Raw genomic sequence first — 26,877 nt, 5'->3', positions numbered from 1 at the left:
GCTTGGGGGGTCAAGCTGCTGATGTTTAAGTACATTATTCAAGGTAGTTTCCTCTGGGGTGCACAAACCAACCCAGACAAGCAAGGAGCCAGGCAGGGAACACAGATGAGAGATGTGAGAAGCAGGTGAGCTGATGGACCACCTGAAGCCCCAGCATTGATGTGAGCTCATGAGGAAGCATGAGGATCACAGGCTGGCGAGACAGCCTGGTCAGCTCACTGTATTCCTTAGCAGGTCTCCAAAACACCCCATGCTGTAAGACCCACTGAGGGTTCAGCTATCTGACCATACAGACCTAGCACAGAGCCACCAGACTCCACAGGAGGAAGCAGCAGTGAGAGTTTCTCCAATCAGGGCAACATCTGCAGCTGTAGAAAGAGCTCCAGAAGAGTTGCCACGGCCAGGTGCTTCATTTCAGATCCTTGGCATTATTAGGAAAACCACATGCTTCCAATTCACCCTTGATGAAGACACAGCTGCTGGGTCAATCCCACCCCACCTGGTCCTTGTCACAGCCTCAGTGTCCCCTGTGCAGCACTGCTCACCAGAAGGGCTCAAGAGTCTCCCTGCAGAGATGCCAAGCACAACATCTGCCCCCTGAGCTTGAGCCCCTCATGGCCCAGGGCCCAAGGTGAAAGAAAACTCAGACACCAACACTCAGTTAAGTTGTAGGAATTTATTTTAAATAACCTACAGTTGATTAAAAGGGAATTCATGATAAAAATAGAAGATACTTGTTGAGGAAAGGCTGCAGGAAATGGTCTTCGCACACACACTACGCTAACGATGCCTCTAAAACTAATGATTATAGCAAAAAAAGGTTTCACATTAAAATTCTGCTTTTTTAATTTTTTTAAAATTTTTTTACACAATTACAAAAGAAAAAAATAAAAGCCCTAAAATCTTGATTATTTTCCTTTTTTTTTTTTGGACCGATGCTCATTTCCCTCGAAATTTATTGACCTGTGAAACTTCTTTTTACACAATAAAATCTTTCAAGTAAAAGAGAGGAGTGGGGCTTAGAAAAAAAGGGGGGAAAAGGTAAAACAGTCTGACAAACCTAAAAAGTAGATATTCTTGAAGTGTACAGAGCATGTTCAGAACAAAGGGTGATGGGAATGTCATTTGCTGCCAATTTCATTTGTCCTCAAATTCCACACAAGTCTCTCCATCACACGGCCCTCTCCCTCCCCCCCCAAAATCTACATGATCTTTAAGATCAAGAAGAAAAAAATCTGTTTAAATATTTTAAAATAATTAAAAGAAATAAAAATTCACATTTCAGAAAGGAACACTCAAGTCAGGAGGCCGAGTTCCCATCATGCTTTGCTCTGAATGTGGTGGATTTTTGTAATTCATGTTCCAATGCCAGGACTGTTTCAAGTGACAAATTAAAAAAAAATATATATATTTGGGTATTTCCATGACTATAGTGACAGCTGTAACAGGTGCGTTGGGTTTCTTAAATTTTGTTTATTTGTTAAATTCTGAAATGGGGTGGGAGGGGGAAGGGAAGGGCAGGGGTTAAGGAGTCCATTTTCTATTAAAATATAGAAGTTATTGCAAAACCCTAACTGTAAAAACGCACCAATATAATTGGATTTTGTATACAGTAGCTAAAGATTCCCACGCTCTCAGTGTGATGGTGAATTTGCCTGGCGGAAGGTTGACAAATCCCCCATCCACTTGCCCTGCCTCAAGAGAAAAACCACACAAACCAGACAGCTAGAATTTGGATTTCTGAAACATTTTTAAATAAGTTGTCCATAGGACAACTGGCTCAGCTCCTTTAGGATATTTCCAGGTTATGCTTTCTGCAAGATGTTGGCTGTTTTATCTGATGCTCACTTGCCCCTTTCCTCCCCCTTCCCCAGCATCCAAGGACAAGTAAGGCTCACAGTTTATCAATCTCCCTAAAAACCAGGCTACTCCCCCTTTTTATCCCATAAAATTCAGCTCATTAAAACCAGGTTAAAACTCATAGTCTTCTTCTGCCATGTCGATAGCCCAGGCAAATTTTTCCCGTTGGGTTTTGTTATAAATCTTCTCTATAGGAATTCCCCACTTCTTACACCTGCAGGAGAGGAGACACTGTTAGTCAACACAGAACAGGCCCTCAGCCCCTGGCTGTGCAGCCCTGCTCTCCCCTAGCAGCTTCCTAAGCTCTGCTCCAGCACAGGACACACCACCCAGCCAAGCACCACCAGCCTCCTGACTCTGCAGGTTCTTCAAGCCATCACCTCCCAGCACAGTGGTGGTTTGGGCTGGCACTGTCACATTTGCCTCAAGAGACTCTTTTGTAACTTCCTGAAACCATCTCAAGATACAAGACACCATCTCAAGGCCACAGAGACAGATGGCTCTGTCAGTAGATGGTCCTGGCTCTTGGCCACAGCCCTTGTCTGTTATTAGGAGGGACAAGACAAGAAGTGAAGGGATGGTTCCTCCCCACACACACCAGGCAGATGCTTACCAAGCAACAGAGATCCTAGGATCCAGATAGTTGAGTTTGGAGGTGCCCAAAGCAATCTGCTTGTTCTCCTCCCTATCTGTAGCCTGAACCTCCAGCTTCATCAGTTGCTCTTCAATCCTCTGCACTGCTTTCTTCTTGCTCTCCACTGTCCTGGGGTGGGAAAGAATCAAAACATTTAATTCCTAATGCCCTGCTAGGATTGAGATGAGATGGCAACACTGCGGGAACCCAAAACGACTTTGCTCAAGGTAAGGAATGCCACCAGCCACAGAAAGGGCAGCTGTGTCAGCACAGATGGTGACACAAAACTCTCAGCACATGCAATTAGGAACTGACATTTTCAAAGAGGCAGAGTAGAAATCTTAAACAACAGTTTTGCTTCAAAGAGTTGAAAGCAACAGCCTGAACAGTTCTGACGCTACATCTACTCTAAAGCCAGCCCACCTACCCCTCTGGAACAGTTGCACTGTGATTCTGCTTTCAGAGTTACCTTAACTCAGCACTCCTGTGTCCATCCTGCAGAGCTCACACAGTCTGAGAACATCATCTGCACTGTGGGCTTTCAACAGAGCAGGACAGAACGCAGAACAGTGCATGTGCAAGTGTGTAACTCCTGGCTCCCCATGAAGATGGCAATGCTGCATGCTGGATCCATTGCTCAGCTTGGTGCTGGGCAGCAGGGTGGCTGAGCACTGGCTGGTGCTCAGCTTGGGGGGGTAAGAGACACAGCAGAGACTATTGCCAGTGACTATGGCAGGAGGTGCAGCATTAGAGCACCCCATGGTCCTCAACTTGAAAGGCATTTCTCCATGCACAGAATGAGGAGGGGACAAGAAAGCTTGAGGGAGCCTTCCCAGACCACAGGCTGGGGAAACAGAATACAGGGTGACAGACATATCTGGAGCCAAGAGTACTGGGAGCATTACACACCCTGGTGACACCAGCCTTACTTTTTAGACTTCTCATCCCTCCGGACCTTGGCATCAGCTTTGGCGCTTTTCAGTTCTCTCCTGGCATCAGCCAACTGCTCCTTCTTGGCATCGATCTAGGAGAGGCAAAACCAGACAGCAGCACTGTGAACATGCTGCTGAGAACTCTGGCAGTCATCCCTGGACAGCATGACCCAAGGGAGAGAGTTTGTGACCATGTTAAGAATCTATCAGCACTCAGACCCATTTCTGCAAAACTGAGTATGGTAAAATATTGCCCTCAGAAACAGGGCCCCACTCATTTCCAAAGACAGGGAAGTGCTGGGAGTTTCTCACACTGCTACAACCAAGCAGGCACATGAATTGTCTTGGTCTGGGACTGGCCAATAGCCCCTTCAGGCAGCTTGTCTGCCTCCACTGTATCCTGCCAGTACCAGCTCTGATGGCAACGCAGAAGGATGATCCCTGTTCCCTCAGCAGGAATCAGTTCTTGCCCCAATTCCTTCAGGCTGAAAGCTGTTAAGGTTTCAGGCAGTCCTCCTCCAGTAAGTTTAGGATTCAGGGAGATTTAACATTTTGCAGCCCCTGCTCAACCATTCCCCTTAAACATCCCCCAAGCTCTAAGATCTAAGGTGAAGGCAGCCATGTTAGGTGTTACAGAAGCAGGGGACACTGCAGTGCCAAACCAGAAATTCTTATTGTGAAGGTTATTCTAAAGCCAGACCAGGAACAGACCTAACCCCTTTGGACCTCATGGCCTTCATCAGAAACAATCTGCAAAGGAAGAGGTCAGGTCAGGAGGGCAAAATGTACAATGTACACAGCCTGCACTGACAGTGGCCTGGGACTCAGACAACAGGAGTGAGTGGGTGCCCACTCTGGGTTCTTCAGGGGTCACAAATCAGAGCTGGAGACTGCTGTTCTGAAGTTTCAATGGCAGCAGAACATATCCCTATGGGATGGGAGGAAGTTAGAGAGGGTCTGGTCTTGGTCTTTACAAGTAAAAGACAACTCAGGCTGAGAAGTGACCCTTTCAGCTCACTACTCTGCTTCTGGAGTTCTTCTGGAGCAGATGCAGCACTAACCAACTCCTAACTGGGAAAAGCAGACTCTGCTTCCATTTCAACTCGAGTGAAAGGAAATGTGACTCCTGAGAGGTAGCATGAGGAGCTCTGCCACAGCCCAGGAGCTGGGCAAGGCTGGGGGTACCTTGCTCTGCAGGTTCATCATGGACTTCTCAAAGGTCTTCGGCGGAGCCCTCTGGTGGTTACACAAGATGGCAACCGCTCTGTTGGCACGGTTATAGGAAAGGATCTTCGCTGGGATGTTGTCATCCGCTGCAAAGTACAAGAAAGTGGTGAACAAGTGGGTTCTCCAGGGCTCTGCAGTCCCCCAGTCTGTGCCCCACCAACTCTGCAGAGCTGACCTTCCCCTCTGACGGGCCAGTCGCAAAACCACACTCTAATGAAAGCTGGAAGAGCCCGACCTCCTCCACCCTGGGTTTTGACTCCTTCTGGGATGGCTCCTTCAATAATAAGACATCATTTGCCACTCTGAGATAGGGCAAGCACATCCATGCTCAGAGCAGTGGATGGCAGGAGGCTCCATTGGGCTTCACAGGTCTAAGGTGCCCACTTTGTGAAGTTGTTGACATGCAATCTACCAGAGCTGGACAGGAGAAGTTGTGAATGAGCAGCCAGGAAACATGAGGCTGTTACAAGTGCAGCTGCCTTGCCTTGCCACCTAAAGCATTCTACAGTTAACACAAAGCAAATAAGAGATCTGGTAAAGCACAGACACAAACTAGCTGGCATGTCCTGGTGTGCTCAACAAGTCAGCTCTGCTCTGTCCCAGTGCTGCTCAACCACTCCAAAAGTTTGTCTGGCAGCAGATTTTTGGTCAGACCTCAGCAGCCTGACATTTACACTGAAAAAAACTGCAACAAGGAAGTGGTGTACAGACACAAGACTTGTGGGTAAGCCAAGGAAACCAGGACTGTGTTTCAGGGTAAGATCTGTTCTCAGTTTCAAGGACATGACTTACGGTTAGTGAGCTCCTTGAGCTGCTGCTGTAGCGTGATGGAGGCGTTGTAAGTACGGAATACCTTGGCTGTCAGTCCCTCCATAAGGTCTTGAAGGTGTTTGTTTAAGATACTGGTCTAAGAAAGCAGAAAGGAGATGACAGCACTAAAATTGACCACAGCATTTGTGAAATCTCAGTATAGACTTGCTGATAAAGACATGGAGCTCAGGGCTGAGCCCTAGTGTACTCAGACCTGACCACAACAGTACTCAAACCACAGACAAAGTGAACAAAGAAACAACAAGTATTAGATTGGTATCAAGTACCACAAGTGGCCAAATACGATTTTGTTCTGTGTGGAGGTTTTGGTTCTGAACAGGTAGAAAGGTGCCTGAACCACCACAGTGCTCCCATAGAGCCAAATGTGCAGATGGAGATGGCATCTGAAAATCTGTCACCTCACACAATCTTCTTCTCTGAACTCTGAAAAAACCTCCCCAAGTCAGAGCCAGCCAGGCTCATCAGGACCATAGCCCATCACTCCAGGAACCTGTGGGCACAGTGACACTGGATTGAGGAACTCTCACTGCTTTTAGGCTGCTCAAGCCAGCCCTGGAAGCAAACTGCCACTGAAACCATTTCTGGAACAGCACAGCTGTTGCTGCCTGCTGCAGAGTGAGAGCCTGTTCTGGTGCTCTGCCCTCACCATCAGCCATGTGCTTACATTGAGGCGGTCAAAGAGGTCATCCTCAGGCTGCTTGTTCTCCATGAACAGCTGAAGATTCTTGAACACCTGCAGGAAAAGAAAACCATTGACTTCAGACACACAGACCTGACAGCACTGGGGAGCAGTAATGTATCAGGAGCAACACTGCTAGAGAGCCACTTAAACTGTTTTCAGCCAACAGTGATGATGTTGGATGTTACTTCCTAGCAGGCAAACACCCAACTTTCAATACAGCCCTTGTGTTGAAGGTTCCTACTCATCAACAGGAATTCCAGGCCCTTTATAAAGGGCCCTTCAATACCATTTATCCTCACTCTTCAGATCAAGATTGCTGGAGACCTGATTATGCTCTAGCTCAGCTACCTAACAGAGACAGAGACCTCACAGCCACCTCCATTCCCTTACTCCAGCCAAAGAGACCCCTGAGCCATTTTCCATGGAGTGAAGCTACCAAAAGCCAACCCTTCTGATTGCTACAGTAAATGTTTCATGCAGTTCCATCCCAAACAAGTCTCACAGGGCTGGGGAGAACAATCAAAGCATCTCTGATTATACAGGGACCACAAATGTCACCTCAGTGTGCTCCAAATCCCCAGTTCCCAGATTCTCACCACCACACACTTTTCTTCTACACACACCAACTACACATAGATTTGTAGTTCCACAATAATATATTTTCTATTGTATGCACTAAAGAAAGAAGAGACACCAAGAGATACCAATAAAACCAGGAAAAAATGTTTTGTTCTTTAAATAAGAAAATAAGAAATTCAGCACATCTATTTCTGTAAGAGCTATGGTTTGTTGTTTTGGGGTTGTTTTTGTGGGTTTTTTTTCAGTTTTGTTCCCCAAGAGGCCACCCAACATTTACTGCTGATTATGGTTACAATTCAGTATTATACATGGGGTATCTAACATGCTGTGCTGACTTGCAGGGCTGTTACACCCACAAAACCAACAGTATTTTCAGATAGTGCCCTCCAGGTTCACACTGCTGGACAGGGATTTATTCTGGAATGAGGTCAGCATCACAGCAGATAAATTGGTGGATGACAAAGAAATCAAGGAATTAACTTTGCATAGAAAAGAAGTCTTGGATGATAAATTGTCAGGCTCACAGGCTAGAAGTATCAGTGCACCTACTCTGTTTGCTCTGGAGCACCCAAAATCAACATCTACCTCAGCGAGGGCTCGACTCCAACATGAACAAAACCACTGTGACAGAGAAGCTTGTATCATGACAGCCCAAGTCCAACAGCCACTTTAGCAATGCCATGCAGGGCTGTTTTCAGAACCTTTTATGCTGTTACTTGTCATGTGGACTTAGAACTCTACAGGTGACAAAACCAACTCTGCTAACCAGAATGAGACCCAAGAAACCCATCTAACAGCTGCTACAGTTATACCAACCCTTGACACTGAGACCACAGAAAAGTGCAGCAAGATGTTTAAATATCACATCTGCTTTGTTACATCACACCACCAGCAGCCTTATCTTTGATGGCACTGCCAATTAAAAAAAGCATTAACTGACTTATTTTTTGACTAGGAACTGTGCTGCCTACATTTTTCTGCAATTCTGTCTGTGTGTTTGTGGAGGTGCCTTACCCTCTTCTCAACAGGGACTTTGTTGTAGTATCGGATGGAGTCCTTCCCAAGGAAGTCAAACTCAACCACGTATTCCTGGCCATCCAGTTCAGGATGCAGCTTGATATGTTCTACCCTCAGAGAGCAGCAGCCCACGGTGTCAGCTGTCTCTCCTTCTTCTTTTTCATTACCAGCCCTCAGCGCAAGCTACATTTATATCAAAACAAGACATGTAAGCATTTCAAACCATCCCAGTAATGTATAGATGCCAGAAGCTTTCAGATACAGGCCTAGAAGCAGGAATACCCATAAAAAAAGAGGGAGAATATGCATTTGTGTTGATAAAATTGACACTTTTAAAATTCTAGTAAAACCTACCTTAAATGTCTTTCGATCTGTTTTAAAGAACCCTGCACTAAAGCCAGAAATCTACCAATCTACCAGAATGGAAATTCACTGCAAAAAATTTGATATTTTTTAAAAACCAAACTGACTTCCATGTGAACTCAACCTGATACAAGGTGATGAAGTTCAGTTGACCATTTCTATGGTCCTACCTCTTCATTGCTCACTATATAGACACACTTTAAGTAGCACATAGGACACTTTGGGTTACACAAATAATCAAAAGGCTAGAAACTGGGTTTAAACAGCTTTAACTCCATTGGTACAATGGAGTCTTTTCAAGTCTCTGTGGTGACAAAATTAGCATAAATAAGAAATCTCATGACTGTAGCCTCAAACTAAAGAGGTGACAAACAAGCAGAAATTCCCATCAGGAAAACTGAAAAAGCTGGAGACAAAAGGTCCATACAAACTTCCCAGGAATCCAACTGGGTGATTCTGGAACCAGGCTGTGAATTTTGCCTGAAGCAAACCACTGCTGCCTGAAATAGCCACGTTCAGTACAATAGTTCATTGCTCTGGATTCCAGGTAATGGGAAGGAAAAGGAGATGGGAGCCTGCCCACCAGGAAGTCTCAGGATACCTTAGGATCAGACACACAGCATTCCCAAGTGTTCCCAACAGGAGAGGAAAGGTAAGGAGAGGGTGCTGGTGCATGATCCTTACTTTATCAATGAAGTACAGTGCCACAGCCCTCTGCCTGACTTTCATCTCTTTGGATTTCCAGTCTTCTCGATACTGATTCCGGATTTTATCTACACACTTCTTCAACCTCCGAGCTGTCTCATACTTCTGCCAGTCCTTCTCCCCCTGCAGAGCAAGTTGGAATAGAGTCAGCATCAGAAAGCAGGCAAAGGACCAGTTCCAATCTGCATCTCTAGGCTTTGTAAGTCTGTGTTTGGCAAATTATCTCAGTTTACAAAAGCAATGAGATTTTGCTGCTGAACTCCTCAGCTTCAAGCTATGCTGCTGCACAGCTGTAGGTAATTCACATTTCCATGATATTGAACACTTCAGTGGAAGCAACTATAAAGACACAAAAGATATTATGACTTCCCTGCTCCTAAACATACAAATGGTTTCCTCTGCTTTGATCAGATGACACTTATGTTCTTTCAGCTATGTAATTAAACACCCATAAAAGGTAAAAGCAACATCAATGGGTCATCATCATTACCATATATTCAAGGCATTGCAAAAAAGAGAGCATGAATTCAAAAGGAACAGAGATTTTTTCCTTATAGTTGTAGGATCAACCCCTTGTTTCCAATTTAGGAGAAAAATCTCTTGAAAAAAGCCCTAATGAGAACAACTTAAAACTTACCCTCAAACCTGAAAGCTACTTATGTTTCAACAGGTTTATTACTGCTTATGGAATTGCTTTGTTGACTGTCTTTCCTTCCACAGCAGGATTTGTTTTCCTAACAGCTCCCTGATAGCCTTCTTTGCCAGTAGTCTGGCCTGGACACATTTTTAATTTTACAATTGACTAATTAGCAACCATGGTTATAATTTCATTGCATGATCAGGGGAAGTTAGCACCAAACACAGATAAAATACCCACCAGAGCAAGTCTGTTTGTCCATAAATTGCTGCCTTTTAGGTTTACACAGAGTAAAGGATTCCTACTAGGAATGACACAATGATACTTTTCAATAGAAATTTTCCAGATTTCATCTGCTCTCCTGTGCAGCAATTGTATTCTTTCTTTTTAAGGCAAACAGAAGCACAGAAACTTTCACATGTTTTTCAGCCAGTGTAGGAAAAACAGCAAGACAGCTTTGCTTTCTATCTCTCTCCTAGCCAACAGCTACATTTGTTTCTTTAAGACATGAGCAGTAAGATTTTTTAAAAAAATAGATCTTTACCTTAATTCTTGAGCTAGGGTTCAACATGATGTATTTGATAGAACCTTGGATGTTCTCAGTCCATGAAACTAGCCAGGTAACCTTGTTATCATGCCTGACTTCCTTCCATTTATGTCCTGGTGGAGGTGCAGGGATCTTTGAATCCCTGCAGAGTTACAAAAAAGCAAATAAAAACTATTTAAGGAGACTTTCACAGCATCAGAATAGAGAAATGAATGAATACAACCATACAAAGCAAGCACGGAGAAAAAACTGAGGCAACATAACTGCATATTTCCACACTTAGGAAATTAAGTCAATCAAAATCAGAAATGTAACTGTTATCAATACGTTATCTCCTGAAAAATTATACTATAGTGGGAACACAAACTGGTAGGACCAGCTTTGATTTGTGGACACTACAATAGTGTGGATACTTCTAAGGACAAGATAGAAAAGAAGCCCACCAAACCTCAGACTTCAACATTAAGGAAGACAAAGTAGGGCAAGTGATCTAGAAGAAAATTAATTTCTGGCAATATCAGCTGGAAAGGCTGCTTGAACAGATGTGTAGGGATGAGCAAGAAAACAAGCTGACAAAGTTCAACATGAAACCTGAGATAGCCTTGTTCAGTGTCTTTGCTTGTATGCCTCAGTTTCTCCTCCTTGTAAGAGTAAGATGAGCAGCATGTGTATTTCTACGTGCTTGTGTATCAGCTTCTACAGGATTTTGGAAAAACTTATCCTAGCAAGAAAGCAGAGGTAAGGTGTGAAGCACCCAGTGCTCACTTGCTGCAGTTGATGATGATGTCTTCTGGCATGATGCGTCTCTTCAGCATGCCCATCTTGGGATGGTTCCCACGACCTCGGAAGAGACCTGGGGGTTCAATCTTAAAGTTGGCAATCCTCTCCTTGTGGTTGTCCATCACACAGTAACCATATTCCTTCAATAGTCGCTCATTCTCCTCTTTGATTTTCTGGAAAAAGCCAAGAGCAGGGATGATGTGCTATACGCAGCACCACGCACAGCTCTAAATGCCAAAACTTATTTTGCTATTTGCACCACACTAATGCTGAAGACTCAACTCAGAACCAGATTCCCATCATGCCAAGTGCTGGATCAACATACAGAGCAGCACACTGTCAAGAAAAGTATTCATAAAATACAAGAAGCACAAACAAAAACAACAGAAAAAGGGAAAAGACGTGTGAAAATTCGTATTTGAGAGGAAAAGATTAGGACTGATGAGGACACCTACAATTCTGCCACAAGAGAGACATTTAGATCTATATACCACAGCTAGAAGGGCAGCTCCAGCAATGTACTGCTGCTTTACAGTCTACATTCAGCATTTGACATCCACCAGACTTGGTATCTTGTTTTATGTATAAAAACTCAGACTTCTGTGTTTGAACTCAGCATCAGAAAGCAGGCAGAGGAATGTCTCCAGTCTGCCACATGTCAAGCTTGTGTCAGCAAATGGTCTTGTAAGTAGAACACAGCCTCCTAAGGAAAAATGTGCTGAGATTTCACTGCATACTTCTGTGCTTGAACTCCAATTATATAGAAGGAAAAACTAAAACACTGCAGCTCAATATAAAACATCTGACCCGTGGACTACACTGGTGTGGCAGCTTAGAACCAAACAGAAAAAGCCACTTCTGTTTCATTATAGTGGCCACCACGGGCAGAACTGAGGAGGACTCACCCTTTGTTCTCAAATGGGAACACCAAGAAGGCACAAGCTCTCTTTTGGTGGGAGCCCTCTGCCCATGAAGGCCACAATCCCCCTGACTCACAGGGCAATTACTGTGGCATTGCAAAAGAGCAACTGAGAACTTGGGGCAAGCTTCCAACTCCCATTGCTGTAACACTCAGTCATCTAAAAACTATTTAATTCTGTCCCCACAAACCACTGTAGTCATGCTAGTGGAAAACAAAGTTCTTTCTTTTCTTCCCTCAGGAAAATGCACTAAGTTTAACTTCAGGTTTGTTCTCCCATTTTATTTGCTAATGTCATTGCTGCATCTCTTCCACTGTCCACAATTTTGCCTTCCAAATCCAAGAGTTTCTAAAATGAAAAATCTGTCCCCACCTGAGGATCAGGGACCAAGGCTACCATGTCTAAAGTCAGGATGAAGATTCAGCTGTAAACAGGGCTTTGCCTTACCTGAGCTATACAGTAAACATTCCTACAGTTAACACAAATGTAAAAATTTGAAAGCCAGTAAATACTGACTTACAAATGGCAAGGCAGGCAGAAGAATAATTACACAAAGAAGAAGCCAGCTAAAAATCAAGAAGTCTCCTAGAAATCCCTCTGGTACCTGTTTCTCCTCCTTGGACATCTGTTTCCTAGCTTCTGACTGAGCTTTGAAATACTGGCTCATGTGGGTGAAGTCACACTTGCTGAGGCTGGTGATAGTGCTCTTCTCTTCAGAGGTCATTTCCTTGCAGAAAAAAAGCAGCACTTTAAGTTTTCATAGAGTAAGATTTTATGTATAGAACTCACCCTACCCCAGGCAGTTTAAACAAGACAGGTTCTCAAAACAAACCCCCAAGGATCCCCAGACTTTTGCACATGTTCAAGGTCAAAGAGAAAAAGGACAAGAAGCAGAGGACATGGAGTGCTGGCCTTCCAGTGGTCTGTTCAATACAAGCACTGAGTAACTACAGGATAAACTGGAACTTCACAGCCATGATCTGAGGCTTTCAGTTGCTTGAAGCTCACTTTGCTGGGCAGGGAACAGCAGTCCCTTCTCACTGCCCAGTGCTGAGGTGACACTGGCCATGGCCATGCCTGCAGGCACTATTTTCATACCTTTCTCCAGTCTTTGAAGAAGTTTTTCCTGAAGACCTCCTTTGTAGTGTACTCATGATCAAGCATTTTTGCAAAGAATGTGGCAACTTCTTCTGCTTTGGTGCTCAGCTTCATGACTTTACCTACAAAGAAAGGTTTTCTTTTTAAAGAAAATGATAAACAGGAATTGAAGCCAGAAAGAGGCCACAGTAACTACCTTAAAGGACACTGTATTTTTAAAACAGACAAGTTTTTCTTAAAAATGTTACATAGCGCAGCAAGTTGAATTGCCAAAGGAAATACAGGAGCACAATTGCTTGACTTTCATCACAAATATTTTGGAAAAAAAGTTTCCTCTAGACTACAAACACTGAAAAAAGCTATTGCAAACTGATGAGACAGGTCTGAGAGATGCAGGGCAGGAAGGGGAAAAGGCCTCCTGCAGGAAACCCTCTGCTGAGACACCCCAGTGGTGTGTATGCTCCTGGGGAGGTCCTGCTGTTTGAAGTGAGAGAAGCAAGGATTCTTATTAGATTTCATATTCCTGCACTCAGACATATGGGAAATCCACTCTCTGTATTTCTCTCCTACCCACCACGGGACTCCACTTTGGAACATCCCTTCCAGCCTTCAGCTATTTCTAGCCAGGAAGAGCCCTTCCTATGTATATACCACAAATAGGCTGGAAATTGATGCCAAATATTTAACTCCCCTTCACTGCAGGGAAACATGTCAGGATTCTGCTAATCTCTCCCTTTGCTGTGGGAATGTGCTCCTGTGGCTCCAAAGCAGGCTCTAAAGCTGGCAATTTCTACCAAAGACTGAGGTTTCAGTGAGTGGTGAGATCACATTTCAGCTTATCTGCAAGACTGCAGTACAGAGTGGAACTGCTGCAAGGGAAGACTTGAAAACACAAGGGAAAAGAGGCTGCTGCAACACTGAAGCTGTGGATTCAATATCTAACATTCCTCTGGAGCAGCTTTTTGGTCCAGATCACATTCCTGATGACACGTGAGGTGGCAGTGACCCCTGTGAAGGACTTTGCATGCAGCTCACATCTTCAGCTGGTTGCAAGAAATATTTAAAGTCCCAGTGGGGTGGCAGACAGTCAACACCTGTGGGTTTTTCAAGAAGCATTTTACTGCACAAAAATCAATACAGGGTTGTTTCTAGGCTCTTGGAAAAAAAGACCACACTTCAGATTTACTACGTTTTTAAAAGCTGCATCATCTCCAAAATTAAACCATGGGAGTAATCTATAAAGCCTTAAAATCTATAAACCCTCGTAAAAAAGAACTTAGCACAAAGTCCTCCCAATAATCTGAGTATATTCCACAATTAAATTAAATCAACAATAACTCTGCCAATTTTTAAGCTGCAACCTAAAATACAGCATTTGTTTGCTTGTAACAGGAAATGGGGGAAGGGAGAGACAGCAAGGGAAACAGTTTTTCCAGGCTGCAAGTCTAGCTTAAAGGAGGCCATCAAGTTAGCAACATATACATTTTGGGGCTAAAATGACTGGTACTTTTACCAAATTGCTGAAAGCTCAGTCCCCTTTATCTAATTACTTTAGAATGTATTTCAAAGGACTGAATTTCCTCTTTTTCTTACAAAGGCTTGAAAAGGCTCTCAGTGATTGCACTGGAAAAGAAGAAGAGGTATTTATTCCAGGGCTGTGAATATTAGTTTCCTCACTTACAAAACTAAAAACCAGAGAGCAGTCTGGGGGGACAACATGAGCAGAAGAGACTGAAACACAACCTTTTCCATCTGCTCTCCTACCTTGCCCCATCAACAGACAAACATGAAAACTCAAGCCACCTCTGGGTATGAGCAGCAGCTTGTTAACCCACCCAAGCAGACAGTCAAGCCTCAAAAAGATGTGTTTGGCATTTCTAGCTTCTTCACCAAGTTTGGTATTGTAAGCACTAACAATAGATCCAGCAGTCAGTATTATGTTAGATGAAAACAGGCAGTCTCAGTGCAAAGCAATCATCAGGCAAGGGACAGATTCCTCCAGTGAGATCCTGCAGCCTGGCAGCTGGCTGGCCAGCCAGAGCATGATTATTGGACCCCACAAATCATCCTTGGATAATCTTGAAATTAGACAATGCCTTGTGAGCACAGAGAGCAGCTCTCAGCAGCTGCTGTGTAAATCAGACATCTGATTTTTTGCCTAGTTTCTTGAGGAAGACTTATGTGATTGTTTTATTTGTCAGACACTCCGCCCCCCCCAGTCCCTGACCACCCTGTAACTGTTGTGCCTGCTGAGGAATTCCTGCCAAGACAGAGACAAATGTTGAAAAAATTCAAGCACCTCCTAGAGCTTTTTTGAAATAAATGGCTAGACAGAAGAGGAGTTTATGGCTGCCTGCACTGCTATCAGTGCAATTTGCCTCTCTCCCCTCCTCTAGACAGCAGGAGGAATATCACACATCCTTCAATAGAGGGAAAAAAAATGCCAACTTTGTATCAAGCTCTTACCAAACCCTAAGAAAGGAGTCTGTAAGACATCCTGATCACTGTGGTCTTGGAGATAGCCTTTATGGGATGCTATATGTTTATTTCACTAGATTGTTGCTGAGAATGAATGTCACCTATTCCTCAGTATTGAAAAAACACTGTGTCATGTCACATGAAAACAGCACATTGCTCCTGGAAGGGCTCCATGTGCAGATGTCCCTTCACCAAAAATTATGTTTTCATCCATTCAAATACCTCCCACTTAATTCAATCCTTGGGTTCATTTGATCCTTCATTTAACATGATCACAAGACTAAAAGGAAACACACGGGTCATCAAGTCTAGTCTCCAGCAGGCATCACATCATATAATCCCTTCCACATGAGCCTCTAACAACCAGTCAGCCCAGCATATTAGAATCCCACATCAATTAGTTCTACAGGACACCATGGTCAGTGAGTGGGACCCTGACTTACACCACAGGGCTGTGTCCTTGAGGCCAGGATCATCCCATGCACTCCTACAAGACCCTAACCACCATCTGTATCATAATTCAGGTGTCTTTTATTCCACTCCTGCCACCAAATGATCACAAATTTCATCACAGATGATGGGAGCTGCAATTCATAAGGTTAAAGAAAACAGAGAAAGCCTGAAGGCAGCCAGCAATGAACTACAGTTATGTATTCTACTGGTTATACACTACTCCCCAGCAAAAGACATGCTCATCAGACTGTTTAGGAACCTGAGAGATTTACCAGCATAACAAAGTGAGAACAAGTTCTTCTTCATGTCAACTTAGTTAGCAGAAATCAGCAAGCTGTTTCTTTACTTCCACAGATCATTCCTTCACTTAGCTGTTAAGGAACTTCTTTGAAGCCAGCCACAAAAACAAAACCACCTCCTCATCCCTTCAGTCCCCGGAAGAACACCACAATACCCTGAGAATGTTTATTTCTCTTCCAAGCAAGTAGAAACACAGATTAACTCACCATCATAATAAAACTTGACATTTTCAGGCAGAGGTTCATATGGTGGAGCAAATACAGGACCTTTGTGCTCTAGGAACTTCCATTTAATGCCTTCAGGGTAACGCTCTTCTTCCCACCTTCAAGACAGAAATAGGAACCAATACAGTTTTAAGCTCCTTTATTACTATGTGGTGTAAGAGTGTGCTAAAGAAAATCAGCAAGCAATCATTGCTGTCAGGCACAGACCATGTACAAACATTCAGTGCACAGTCACCATGTAATTATTCTTTCTTTTTTTCTTTTTTTTTTTTTTTAATTTTTAAAGCACAACCATGTCCATGAACAGAACACCTTGATGTTATCTGATGACACATCACCCCCTGCTTGCTGCTCTTTTCACAAAATCACAGAGCTGAAAAAGCTGAGAACTTAAGAAAAATGAAGAACTGCCTTGTAAAACAGCCAGGATCATGCCAGATCAGAGTCAGCTGAGATCTCACACCAGGTCCAGGATGTCTGCTCAGCAAAGCCAAACAACTGCAGTATATTACACAGCTGCTTTCAGTTGTGGACAAGTACACCATTAAGGGCAGAGATAAAGAAACAGATGTTCATTTACGACCTAAATGAGAACAAACCTGCTTGGGCAAGAAAGACTAAAACCTGCTCTGTCATTTAAAATTCACTCAAATTCTTTGGGTAAGAAAAGCACATTTGAAGAAAAACAGAGTAGCACAGGGAAATTGCAAACTTGCCTTAAAGCACATCTATAAAAACATTTTGCATGTGATGCATTAGGTATCACAATACAGCAAGGTAGGCACCACCAATCCCACATTCCAGCTGAACAAACTCACAGGGCCAGCAATTCATCTACAGAGACAAGGGGTCCCACCAGGCCAGTATCCTCCCCCCAGTTCCCAGTACCCAAGTCACTGACTTCACCCTCCTCCCCTTTACACCTCTTTCATGATTATCAGAACATCACTGCTGCATGCTGCTGGCACAGGATTCCCTGCTGAGAAAGGCTTTTTTAGCATAGTGATTAATCAACTGGAAGATCATTAACCTGTCACAGCACTTGGTCTTTGAATTGCCCAGACAACTTTGTTGTGTACTGCTGACAATAAAATAAGAGCCTAAGCTTCCCTCTAGTGTCTATGGAGCAGTCATGTTCTGGGTGCAACAGCAGCTGGGGAGAGATGTGCAGTGTACAAATACAGATCACTTCATCCCTGCTGAGATAACAGAGTCCCTGGGCAGAAGATAAGCACTGTACAGAGCAAAGAGCTTCTGCTACAAGACATTCAAAATGCTTCTCTTCTTCCTGTACATTGATAATTTAGGAAAAACAACAATTGCATGGGCCACAGCATTTTACTGCATTAGGAAGGCTCTAACTTTGACCACAGCACCAGTACAAAGCCTGTATGCTGGATTTCAGTCCCTGGCTGGGATGAAGGCTTGAGTAAACTGTGTTGATACAAGCAACTAATATTGACATTTGAAGTCTAGATCCTAAATATTTATATTCCTAATGATTAGGGTTTTTTAGATTACTTAGAAGCTAGAAACCTAAATATTTTGTTAAATATAGGCTTAGGTTCTTCCACCCAGAAGATACTTCCAGCAAAACAAATCTAAACCAGCCAGAAGATAGTTTTCTTCTCTGACAATGAGTATTTTTATTCCAATAAGAAGAAAAATAGATCATTCCCAGTAGCTACTACTTTACAGAACAGGTTTGTCATTCTTGCTTTTCATCTCTGGCTTTTTAAGATTTATCACTCTGGTATTTTACTTGATGAGAAATTCTATTCTTCTACTCATTTCTGTTCTTTTACAAAGGACACATGCCAAAGGAGTACTAGGAAAGGCAGTTGTTTAAATAGACAGCTGAAGTACATTGTGCCTTTTGGGAGGGCTACAAGGCCAAAAGCTAAAAGAAAGTTTGCCACAAAAATATCACAAACGTTTCCTAATCCCACCTGCACCTTTCTGAACTTTGTACGTAAGCATTAAGATAAAAGGTAAAACTGAGCCTCCTGAGTTTAGCCAATTTTTCATCTTCAATTGGTTTTAAACAAAAAAAAAAAGCACTACAGCAAACTGTCCGAAGTAGCTCCTGCTTCTAATGTTCTACAAATTAGAATTTTGGGAGAGCAAGGGAAGCACTGCCTATTAGGAATCATTTCAGCAGAAACTGTGCTAACCAGTTCCTCAGAAAAATCCAGTATCAAACCTTTGTAAGAATACCAAGACATCTCAGGACCATAGAGTTAGGAGAGAGGTTTTCAAGAGGAATGAAAATAGAGAAGATTCTTAGGAAAAAGCAGAATCTACCTCAGAATATGAACATCCCTCAAAGAAATGAACCTGCTGTAACACAAGGTGGGAGAAGTGCTCATAAGGTATACTTTCAGGTCACATATTGTTCACAGGCTGACAGGGTGTGAAAATGACCTCTAAAAGAACTCCACATGGTGATGAACGAGGCCACCAATGCCTTGGGAATGTCTAGCATCAAGTATTCACAGAAGTGAGGATAGAAATGCTCAAGGCAGCAAGCACTTGAGGAAGCAGCCAAAAAGAAAAAGGAAAAAAAAAAAAAAGATCTCAGACATTCAGAAAATTGGCTCAGATGAAAACGTAAAATGCCTTTAAAAGACACCACTGAGGTGCAGATGAGGCCCTGTCCAGCAAAGACAGAGCTGTGCACAGCTGCAGATGGATGACAGGAACATAGGCAGAAAGATGCAGTTACCTACTGCCAAATTTTGCAAAACATGCTTTCAAAGGCAGATTTCCTCCACAGTCAGCACAAATGGCAGAGCTTAACACAGCTACCTGGGACTGTGCTGCCGACCAAGGCAGGTGAGGGAGAACAATATGGCTTTCCAGCATAGGTTTGCTGTTGAAGGATACAGACTACAATAAAAGGATGCTGTGATAACAGAATATTAAGTTAGACAGAAGCAGCAAGGGCAGCTGAGACAAAGACAAAAAGACAACAGATCGTTAAGGCTTAAAGATCTTCTGTAGCTTTCCAGTGCTCCAGGTCCCTGTTGTTTGTTAATGTCAAAGCACATTAAAAACAGGCTGGCAAAGGGATCAAGAGAAAAGCGAATTGCCCTCCCCCCAAAAATAAATCAGGAGAGTTTTGGGAAGGGATCTGAAAAACAGACTGCTAAGGAAGCACACAAGTATAAAAAAAAAACAAACCAAGACCTGATGTTCTGAGGAAGCTGTGACAATCAAAGAGAAATATTCAAAGCCTATAAACACTACAGAATAATTTTCTTTTTAAAGGGGCATCAGTAAGAGTGACAATAAAAGGGTAAAAGATTGAACCAGAAAGGACGGGAGAAGATTGCAAAGGCATTGCCCAACATTACAGATCTATTAAAAGACAGCCAAATGATCTGAGGAATGAAAAAGCTCATTGAAACATCATCCCCAAAAGGTCATAAAATACATTACAGGAGACTATAGGAGTGCAAAGAACAAATACACTTTTAAAAACCACATACACATTAAACTGAGGGAAATACTAAGGCTCAAATCCAGCAATAACAATTGCTTAAATCACTGAGGATAGTTTAAGAAAAAAAATCCAGTAGGTTTCTTGCAAAGAGCAGTACTGATGCAGCACAGGCCTATCTCCCTAGCGTCCCGAGGAACCATGAAGTTCAGATTTATTTAGAGATAGTTCTAAAAAAACTGAAGAGTGAGTGAAAGCACAACTCCAGTTGCTCAGTGATGCTACTTGAGGATCCGGGGCGAGTCAGAAAGTGCTTTCCATTCAAAACTTCAAAATTGGTTTTTCCAAGGAGCTCAAGCTTAACTGGTCACTTTATCAATTTTAAGAGGCAGGAGCAGTTTTGAGAGGCACACAGCTGACATCCAGCTAGAATATAATGGAAGATACCTTCTGATGTTGTCCTCTCTATGTAACACAGATAAGCCCTATAATATACAGTTAATGCACCTGCACATTTTAAAATATTCCTGCTAAGACCCAAAGCCCACAGATTTTCATATTGCTATGAAGACTGTCAGCAAGGAGCTGGCACAAGGACACAGGTATCTGATCAATATGAGTAGTCTTTACAGCCTACAGATAGAAAAGAAAAAAAAGACAACAAACAATAACCACAAAAAACCTTATTTCTTGTTTTAGGTATACCCAAAAAAGGATTTCACTCCTATTTCAGAGGATGAACATAGTGAACGAGATATTTTTAAGAGTTTACTGAACACAAGCCAATTATACAGAACAAATCCTCATGAATCAATGAAAATGAAAAGCAGATGTGCTAATTAGTCAGCATGGGAGGTAACAGGAAAGTCCAGGTGCAGAGGGTAGAGTCTATCACTGAAATATAGTTACCATTTCCATTTCTGCTCCTCCTCTTTTTTCGGCTTCTTTCTCTTGTCTGCTTCAGGGACTTTCTTATCTTTGCTCTTGGCTTTCTTTGCTTTGCTGTCCTGCAAAATGTGTAAGAAACTGTTAGAACAAGAACTATTTCCCTCCTCCCCAGAATGATGTTTTAAAACTAAAAGACTCTCTCTTGGGGCACACAAGCTTGACCACAAACAACTGAACTACTGTAGCCTTACTACATGAATGTGCTCTTAGATTACCCCTATTAAGTCAAGGTCTGCTGATGGTCCCACTTAGGTTTTAAGCCAAATTCTTCTACTTTACACTTGGGACAAGCTAAGTGTACACACAGCCAGTTATTTGGCCTCACCTGGTAAGTGGCAAGTCTGGCCCATAGTATCATGATTGCACCTCGACCTGCACCATAGGTGGGAATCTACCACATACAGACTGGCTCCTGCCTCCTTCCCCTTGGATCAGATTCCCCCTGCTCTACATAATTCAATACCAAATTGTCAGTCTTGATTTTCTTGATCATAGAAATAGACCTTTCACATTACCTCTTCTTCCTCTTGTTTCCTTTTCTTTGCTTTCTTGATGTCTTCTGTTTTGATTTTCTTGGGTTTGTACTCAGCACTGTAAGAACAAAAAGACTGGTTGATGAAAAGAATCAAATTTCCAGTACAAAAAATAAAATCATACATAATCAAAGTTTGTACGCACAAGTTCACAATATTTCTGGCATGTTTAATTTCTGAAGAATATAAATTTATGCCCCAGTGTCTGAAGACTGAACAATCCCTATCTAGCAGAACAGCCCCTACAAGTTTCAGGCTGCTGAAACAAAAATATTCCTTGATGAAGAATCTATTCAAACACATTAATAGCCACCCAGAGGTTATGTGAGATGGAAGAAATGGGCAAAATTTTAGTGGCACATTTTAACCCCAACCAACTCTTTTCACATGTAATTGTTTGGGACCCACCCAGAAGGTTCACTTTTTGCATCCCCCCCCCTCCTAGTCCCAAAAGTAGCAAAACTGACTATTGGCAAATTCTTAATCTTTCCATTGCAGATGTGGATGGGAGGTGACAAAAACTTAGCAGAAGGCAACAAATGATTGCACAAAAGATGTCACACCCATCTCTCTTGGAAAATGAAGCACCACCTAAGAACAGAATGCCACACTATGGTTAAACCCTTCCAACCCTTTAACTCCAGACTGCTAATAAGGTCACACTACCTGAAGAGCTGGATGCACACAGATGGTGACAGATCACAGTATGATGTAACTGGGCTTTTATTTTACTGGGTAGGTTGCTATACTGGACAAACATCATATGTATTTGTCCTTAGATTTAGAGACAAAAAAACCCAATATAAACCGTGTCATATTTAAACTCTATGTGAATCTTGCCCAGCAGTCAGGCAAACCTCCCCCCAACTCCCAAACAGGCTGACAATGAATTTTATGACTCTTGTGCAGTCATTCCCTCCCCCAGTTGAAACCACTGCAGCCACTTAGCTAGAATTAATACCTCACTTGCTCAGATTTATGTTTTGCAATCTTCACTGGTGTCTTACCTACCTTCTGGGATCTTTTCTTTTTATTTACTAGCTCTGCAACATTTTACAGCACCATCTGCAGAAGTAGTTAATGGCATTTTGCCTTCAACACCACAAATAGTATCTTTGTCCTGCTTAGAGAACTTGTAACAGCATTAAGGAGCCTGGTCTCAAACCTCCAGTCACCCATTTGAACAAGTTTGTGCTGACAACCTGAAATCCCACCTGCTCCCTCAGTGTTACCTTCTTAAACTAAAAGCAATCATCCCAGCCACCAGCACCCACACCACTTACTCATCATCTTCTCGAGGTCTCTTCAGGGGTTTGGAGTCCTCTTTAGGAGATGCATAAAACCCATCATCATCTGGTTCATCTTTAATACGTGGTGGACTACAAAAAGAAACAAAGAAAGGTGGTTCTAACTTCAGAGGAAGTTTCTTGGAAACCAGCAACAACTCAGCTTTAAGTAATCATCACCTAAAATTCAAGCCTGTCTTCCAGTCCTGAAATGTGTTATCCTCTTAAAACCCCAAAGACCTGAGGTGTGTCATTCTCCGAATATCCACAGACAGGATAAGGAGAGAGTCATTCAGAGTTTAGGCATTTGTCATTTCTCAAGAAACATAAAAATCAATTGCTTGGATTTCTCTGTGTTTAAGATTTTACATAAAAACAGCTGTAGCTTCCAGCACTTCAAAATACACTTAAAATGAAACTGAAATGCATGCATGTGTGCAGTCAAACTGAGGACATTATTTCCAACTTAATATCTTTACTGAGCCTGGAAAGAAAGGAAAATATTATCAGTTAAACAAAGATCAGAAAGCTATTTCCCTGAATCTTTTGCCAACTAAACACTGAGGCATGTGAAAACCAGAAACGTCCTCAAAGATTTGGCAAAGTTAAACTGATGTGTCTCTTTTCACTGTCCAAACTGCAGGAAGCAAACAATCCTGTCCATTTCAACTGACCACAAATATTAAGCTAAGGTCAACATTTTCAGTCATAATGTCCCAAGACATCAGTAATATGTGAAAAAAAAAAAAAAAGAAAAAAAAAAGAGCATGGGTGCAGGAGAGAGACTGCTCCTTTAGACAAACTCATTATTTCTAAATTCCATGGAAGCTTTTAACTTATCTTCAGAAAGAAAAAGATGTCTCAAAGACTCCAAAACTTTTTGAAGCTTTTTGAAGCCCTGTGCACTGCTCCACTCAGAAGAAGTCCCAGTGCCATCCCGGGACTTTCGTATTGATAATCATTCAGCAACCTTTGTATCGAATTGCCTCAGTTGCCAATTCAACATGCAGACTTTGCAATTGGATGTAATGGAAGAAAAAAAAAAAAAAAGCAGCATTCTGCTTTGTACATCACACTCAGCAAGAGCCATTCTGCAGTCTTATTTTAGCTGGCAATATGGCCATGAAGCAGAACGCGGCGCTTTGCTCTGTCACAGCTGTAAAGCCACTGCAGTGCTGGGAGATGCAGCTCAGGGAAAACAGAAACATCCTGCTGTAAGATGCCATTTCTGTGGAACTGCATATGATGAACTATGACATAGCAGCAGCACACAAAGAGATGCAAAACATCTAGGGAAAAAGAAGTATTTACCCTATTTAATTTATTCGCCCTCGCAGACAGAACTCTAGAACTCCTGTTCTAGCTGCTAGGAATATTATCAGTCTATCTGAACACTGAAATGCTTTGCAATGTTTTGTAATAGTGGGAAATAACGTGTGATTATACTAAAAAAAAAAGAGCTGTATGACCATGCTGAACCTTGACTTGCATTGTTTCCAAGACTGTAAAATTGCTCATCCTACCAAGACACCAGGAAGAAAATCAAAACCATCTGAGAAAGGACATTTTTCTCTGTTTCTCTTGTAAAAGAACATTTCAGCAGGAAACCAAGAAAATAATTCCTCTTAGCCAGCTTTCTGTCCAGAAGAAAACACAATTGTGTTGGCTCCCCCAGGATTTCATCAAACAGAAAAAAATGCTCTAGGACCCAAAGAGGACCCAATTGCCTTGGTATGAGAGCATCCAATGTTCCGGGCAAGATGAGCACATGCAGGCAATTCTGCTGAACAGCAGAGGCTACAAAGTTATTATTAACTGTCTCTACACCATGAAACATCTAAACGTCACTGCTTTCTACTTCCACAGCATCTCCACAAGGGCCTGGAGAGGGCGCCTCTTCCCTGTGCCAAGCATGAAACTACTTAGTTTGCATTTTTAAATAGGAGTAAGAGAGCCAAACAGAACACAGGTCAAGAGGGCACATTCAAAATATGCAAAGAATAACTACTAACAGCATGGACTGGACAGGTGTCTTCTTCCAAACTGTGTCCACAAAACATGGTGAAACTGGAAGGACTTTGGTGTCTTTCTTGTTTTTTTTTTAAACTGGATTAATTAACCTGGACAAATGATTGAAAACTTTTCTTGACTACCAGATAGGAACAAGCACATCCACCATACCAAAGACCTCCAATAAGTCAGTGGACCAGATCTGAACCTTAAAAACCACCAACATCTAGATTTAAACAAGTGACAAATAAGACATCTTAGTCAACTACTAAGAAAAGGTATCTTTTATCAATTAATTGCTTTTTTCAGGCTATTAGTAAGTCTGTTTTGTGGTGACTGATACAACACCTAAGTCCAGGAAGCTCTATTATTAGCAAAAATTTAGTGGAGCAGGACACTGAGACATTTTCTGAAGGTACTTCTGATTTTATACAAGCACTCTCCTTACTTGTCACTCCTCTTCAAAGCCTTTAGGCTGTAATTGCTCACAGAAGAGACACTCAGAGGCAATCTGGACTGTCTTTACAAGGCCCTGTCTCCAGAAGACTGCCTACAGGGTTCAAGTACCAATTTTACAGCAGACATTCGTTCAACTCCAGCTACCAATGATTCCACAGTTCAATCTGAACCCAATCTGAACAAAAAATGCTGTATTTAATACTTGGACAAACCCAGCATATGCAAGCAGATAGTAGGTATTCAACAACTCCCATCTGCAGTTACTAGGTAAGTAGATCAATTACCAGTTCCTGTAACTGAGAAGAATACATCATCTGAAGGGGTGAAAAGCACTCCATTTTTTTTTTTCTCAAGACCAAATAAGAGGAGTCATGCATGGAGCACCTAAGACAAGTCAAACTGCTATGTTTTTTCAGATCACAGACAGGATTTCTTACCTGGAGAAACCATTTTCCTTTTCCTTCTTTATTTTTATATCACCAGAAGATGATTTCATCTGAAAAAGATAAGAAGCAGGAGCTGATGAGCATTGTCCAGAGCACCACACATTCTTGCAACATGGGCAGGATATTTAACTTGCAGAAGGAACCAAATATATCTTCATCCCTTGAAGCCCTTAGTAACCTACATGACATACCAAAAAGGCAACATTTTCTGTAAGTCTTAGTCAATTCAGCATCTTCTGGTCCTCCAGTTTCTCCAACAGGCTGCAATTAAATGTAAAGTTTGTCCAACCTGTCTCTGTTTGTCCTCACACAGAATGAATGTGATCTAACAGATCTTTCTCCCTGAATCTCTCTGAATCTAAGCTTGGCAAAGAGAAAAGTACAATGGAAAAAATGTGAAGCTAGTGAACACAGTTCCACTGTGGAACTCCTTCAATTCACAATACCTGCAGACAGAGCCCCTACAAGTTCCCATCTAGCACTCCAGAAAACAAATCTCTGCATGGAGAGAGTTTTCTCCAGGTTGATAAAAACTTGGAAGTATAAGCTACACCTAAACCACAGAGCTTGTACCAGTCAGCAGCATGAACCAGAACCATCCTCTTGTCTCTCCCAGAGGAGACACCTACCTTCTCTTCCTTTCTCTTCTCCTTGTCTTTATCTTTGTGTTTGTCTTTGTGTTTCTCTGAGCTGCCATCTTTATGTTTGGTTTTCTCCTTGTCTTTGTGTTTCTTTTCCGAGGAATCTTTGTGCTCACTGCAAGACAGAAGAGCATGTTTGCAGAGGGAAACACAAGGAGATTTGACTTAACAGAGGCAACTTCCAGCTATAGAGTCACTACAAACCCTGCAAAATACGGGATCACCTTCACAGGAAGATCTACCACAATCTCCTGTCACATCATCCACTCTCCTCAGGAGGAAGAGGAACAGGAGGGGAACACACCACAAAACCAAGGCTGCCAAGCACTCCACTTCAGGAAATCCCCGTCAGCCTGGACTGCTGAGGAAATCCATGGCTGCTACACCTAAAGCTCAACACTCTAGATTGAATTCCCACTGTCTCTGCTTTTCCTCTTTTTCCCAGACCATGTTAAAGGTCACAGGAATGGAACCATCACTCCTGTCAATGCCAGTGTCAGCTTTTGCTCAGCCAACAGTTTGTCACTGTAGCAGCTCTCATCTCTGGAACTTAAAGAGAAAACCTCTGATCTCTATTATTCCCAAACAGATGGGAAAAGCAGAGCAAACAGGATATGGAATGTCCTTGTGTTTACTCAAACAGAAAAGGCAGGAATAATGCTGCAGTCCTCAGCCAGAGCTGCTCCATCAACTGAGCCTCCCCACCAAGGGCAGCCCAGCTGAGACGACCCTGCCACACAGGATAGGAACTCACCTAAGATGTTCCCAAGCAAGAATCTGGCTTGCTACTAGTCCAAGTCTGATGCTATGAACAACAGTACTGAAAGTTTGAATACCTAAAATTC

At 42.5% G+C, this 26,877-nt stretch overlaps 1 protein-coding gene across 1 annotated transcript in view; it reads right to left on the bottom strand.

Moving 5' to 3' along the window:
• Positions 1-659: 659 nt before the first annotated feature.
• The window catches only part of TOP1 (DNA topoisomerase I), a 64,270-nt gene continuing 38,052 nt past the window's right edge, over positions 660-26,877 (bottom strand). The window contains exons 4-21 of the mRNA XM_030462845.1: positions 26,021-26,147; positions 25,383-25,441; positions 22,474-22,569; positions 21,173-21,248; positions 20,619-20,716; positions 16,250-16,365; positions 12,813-12,934; positions 12,319-12,441; positions 10,780-10,967; positions 10,012-10,156; positions 8,810-8,953; positions 7,760-7,945; positions 6,149-6,217; positions 5,446-5,560; positions 4,612-4,739; positions 3,424-3,518; positions 2,474-2,623; positions 660-2,074 (exon numbers count right to left, since the gene is read on the bottom strand). Of these exons, the coding sequence (XP_030318705.1) occupies positions 1,972-2,074; positions 2,474-2,623; positions 3,424-3,518; positions 4,612-4,739; positions 5,446-5,560; positions 6,149-6,217; positions 7,760-7,945; positions 8,810-8,953; positions 10,012-10,156; positions 10,780-10,967; positions 12,319-12,441; positions 12,813-12,934; positions 16,250-16,365; positions 20,619-20,716; positions 21,173-21,248; positions 22,474-22,569; positions 25,383-25,441; positions 26,021-26,147 (2,140 nt within the window). The 3' untranslated portion in view covers positions 660-1,971. The remainder of the gene's footprint in view (positions 2,075-2,473; positions 2,624-3,423; positions 3,519-4,611; positions 4,740-5,445; positions 5,561-6,148; positions 6,218-7,759; positions 7,946-8,809; positions 8,954-10,011; positions 10,157-10,779; positions 10,968-12,318; positions 12,442-12,812; positions 12,935-16,249; positions 16,366-20,618; positions 20,717-21,172; positions 21,249-22,473; positions 22,570-25,382; positions 25,442-26,020; positions 26,148-26,877) is intronic.

This window comes from Calypte anna, chromosome 20 (assembly GCF_003957555.1).
Source record: "Calypte anna isolate BGI_N300 chromosome 20, bCalAnn1_v1.p, whole genome shotgun sequence".
Lineage (NCBI taxonomy): Eukaryota > Metazoa > Chordata > Aves > Apodiformes > Trochilidae > Calypte > Calypte anna.
Note: the sequence above shows the minus strand (reverse complement) of the source record. Positions and strands in the feature narration are given on the sequence as shown.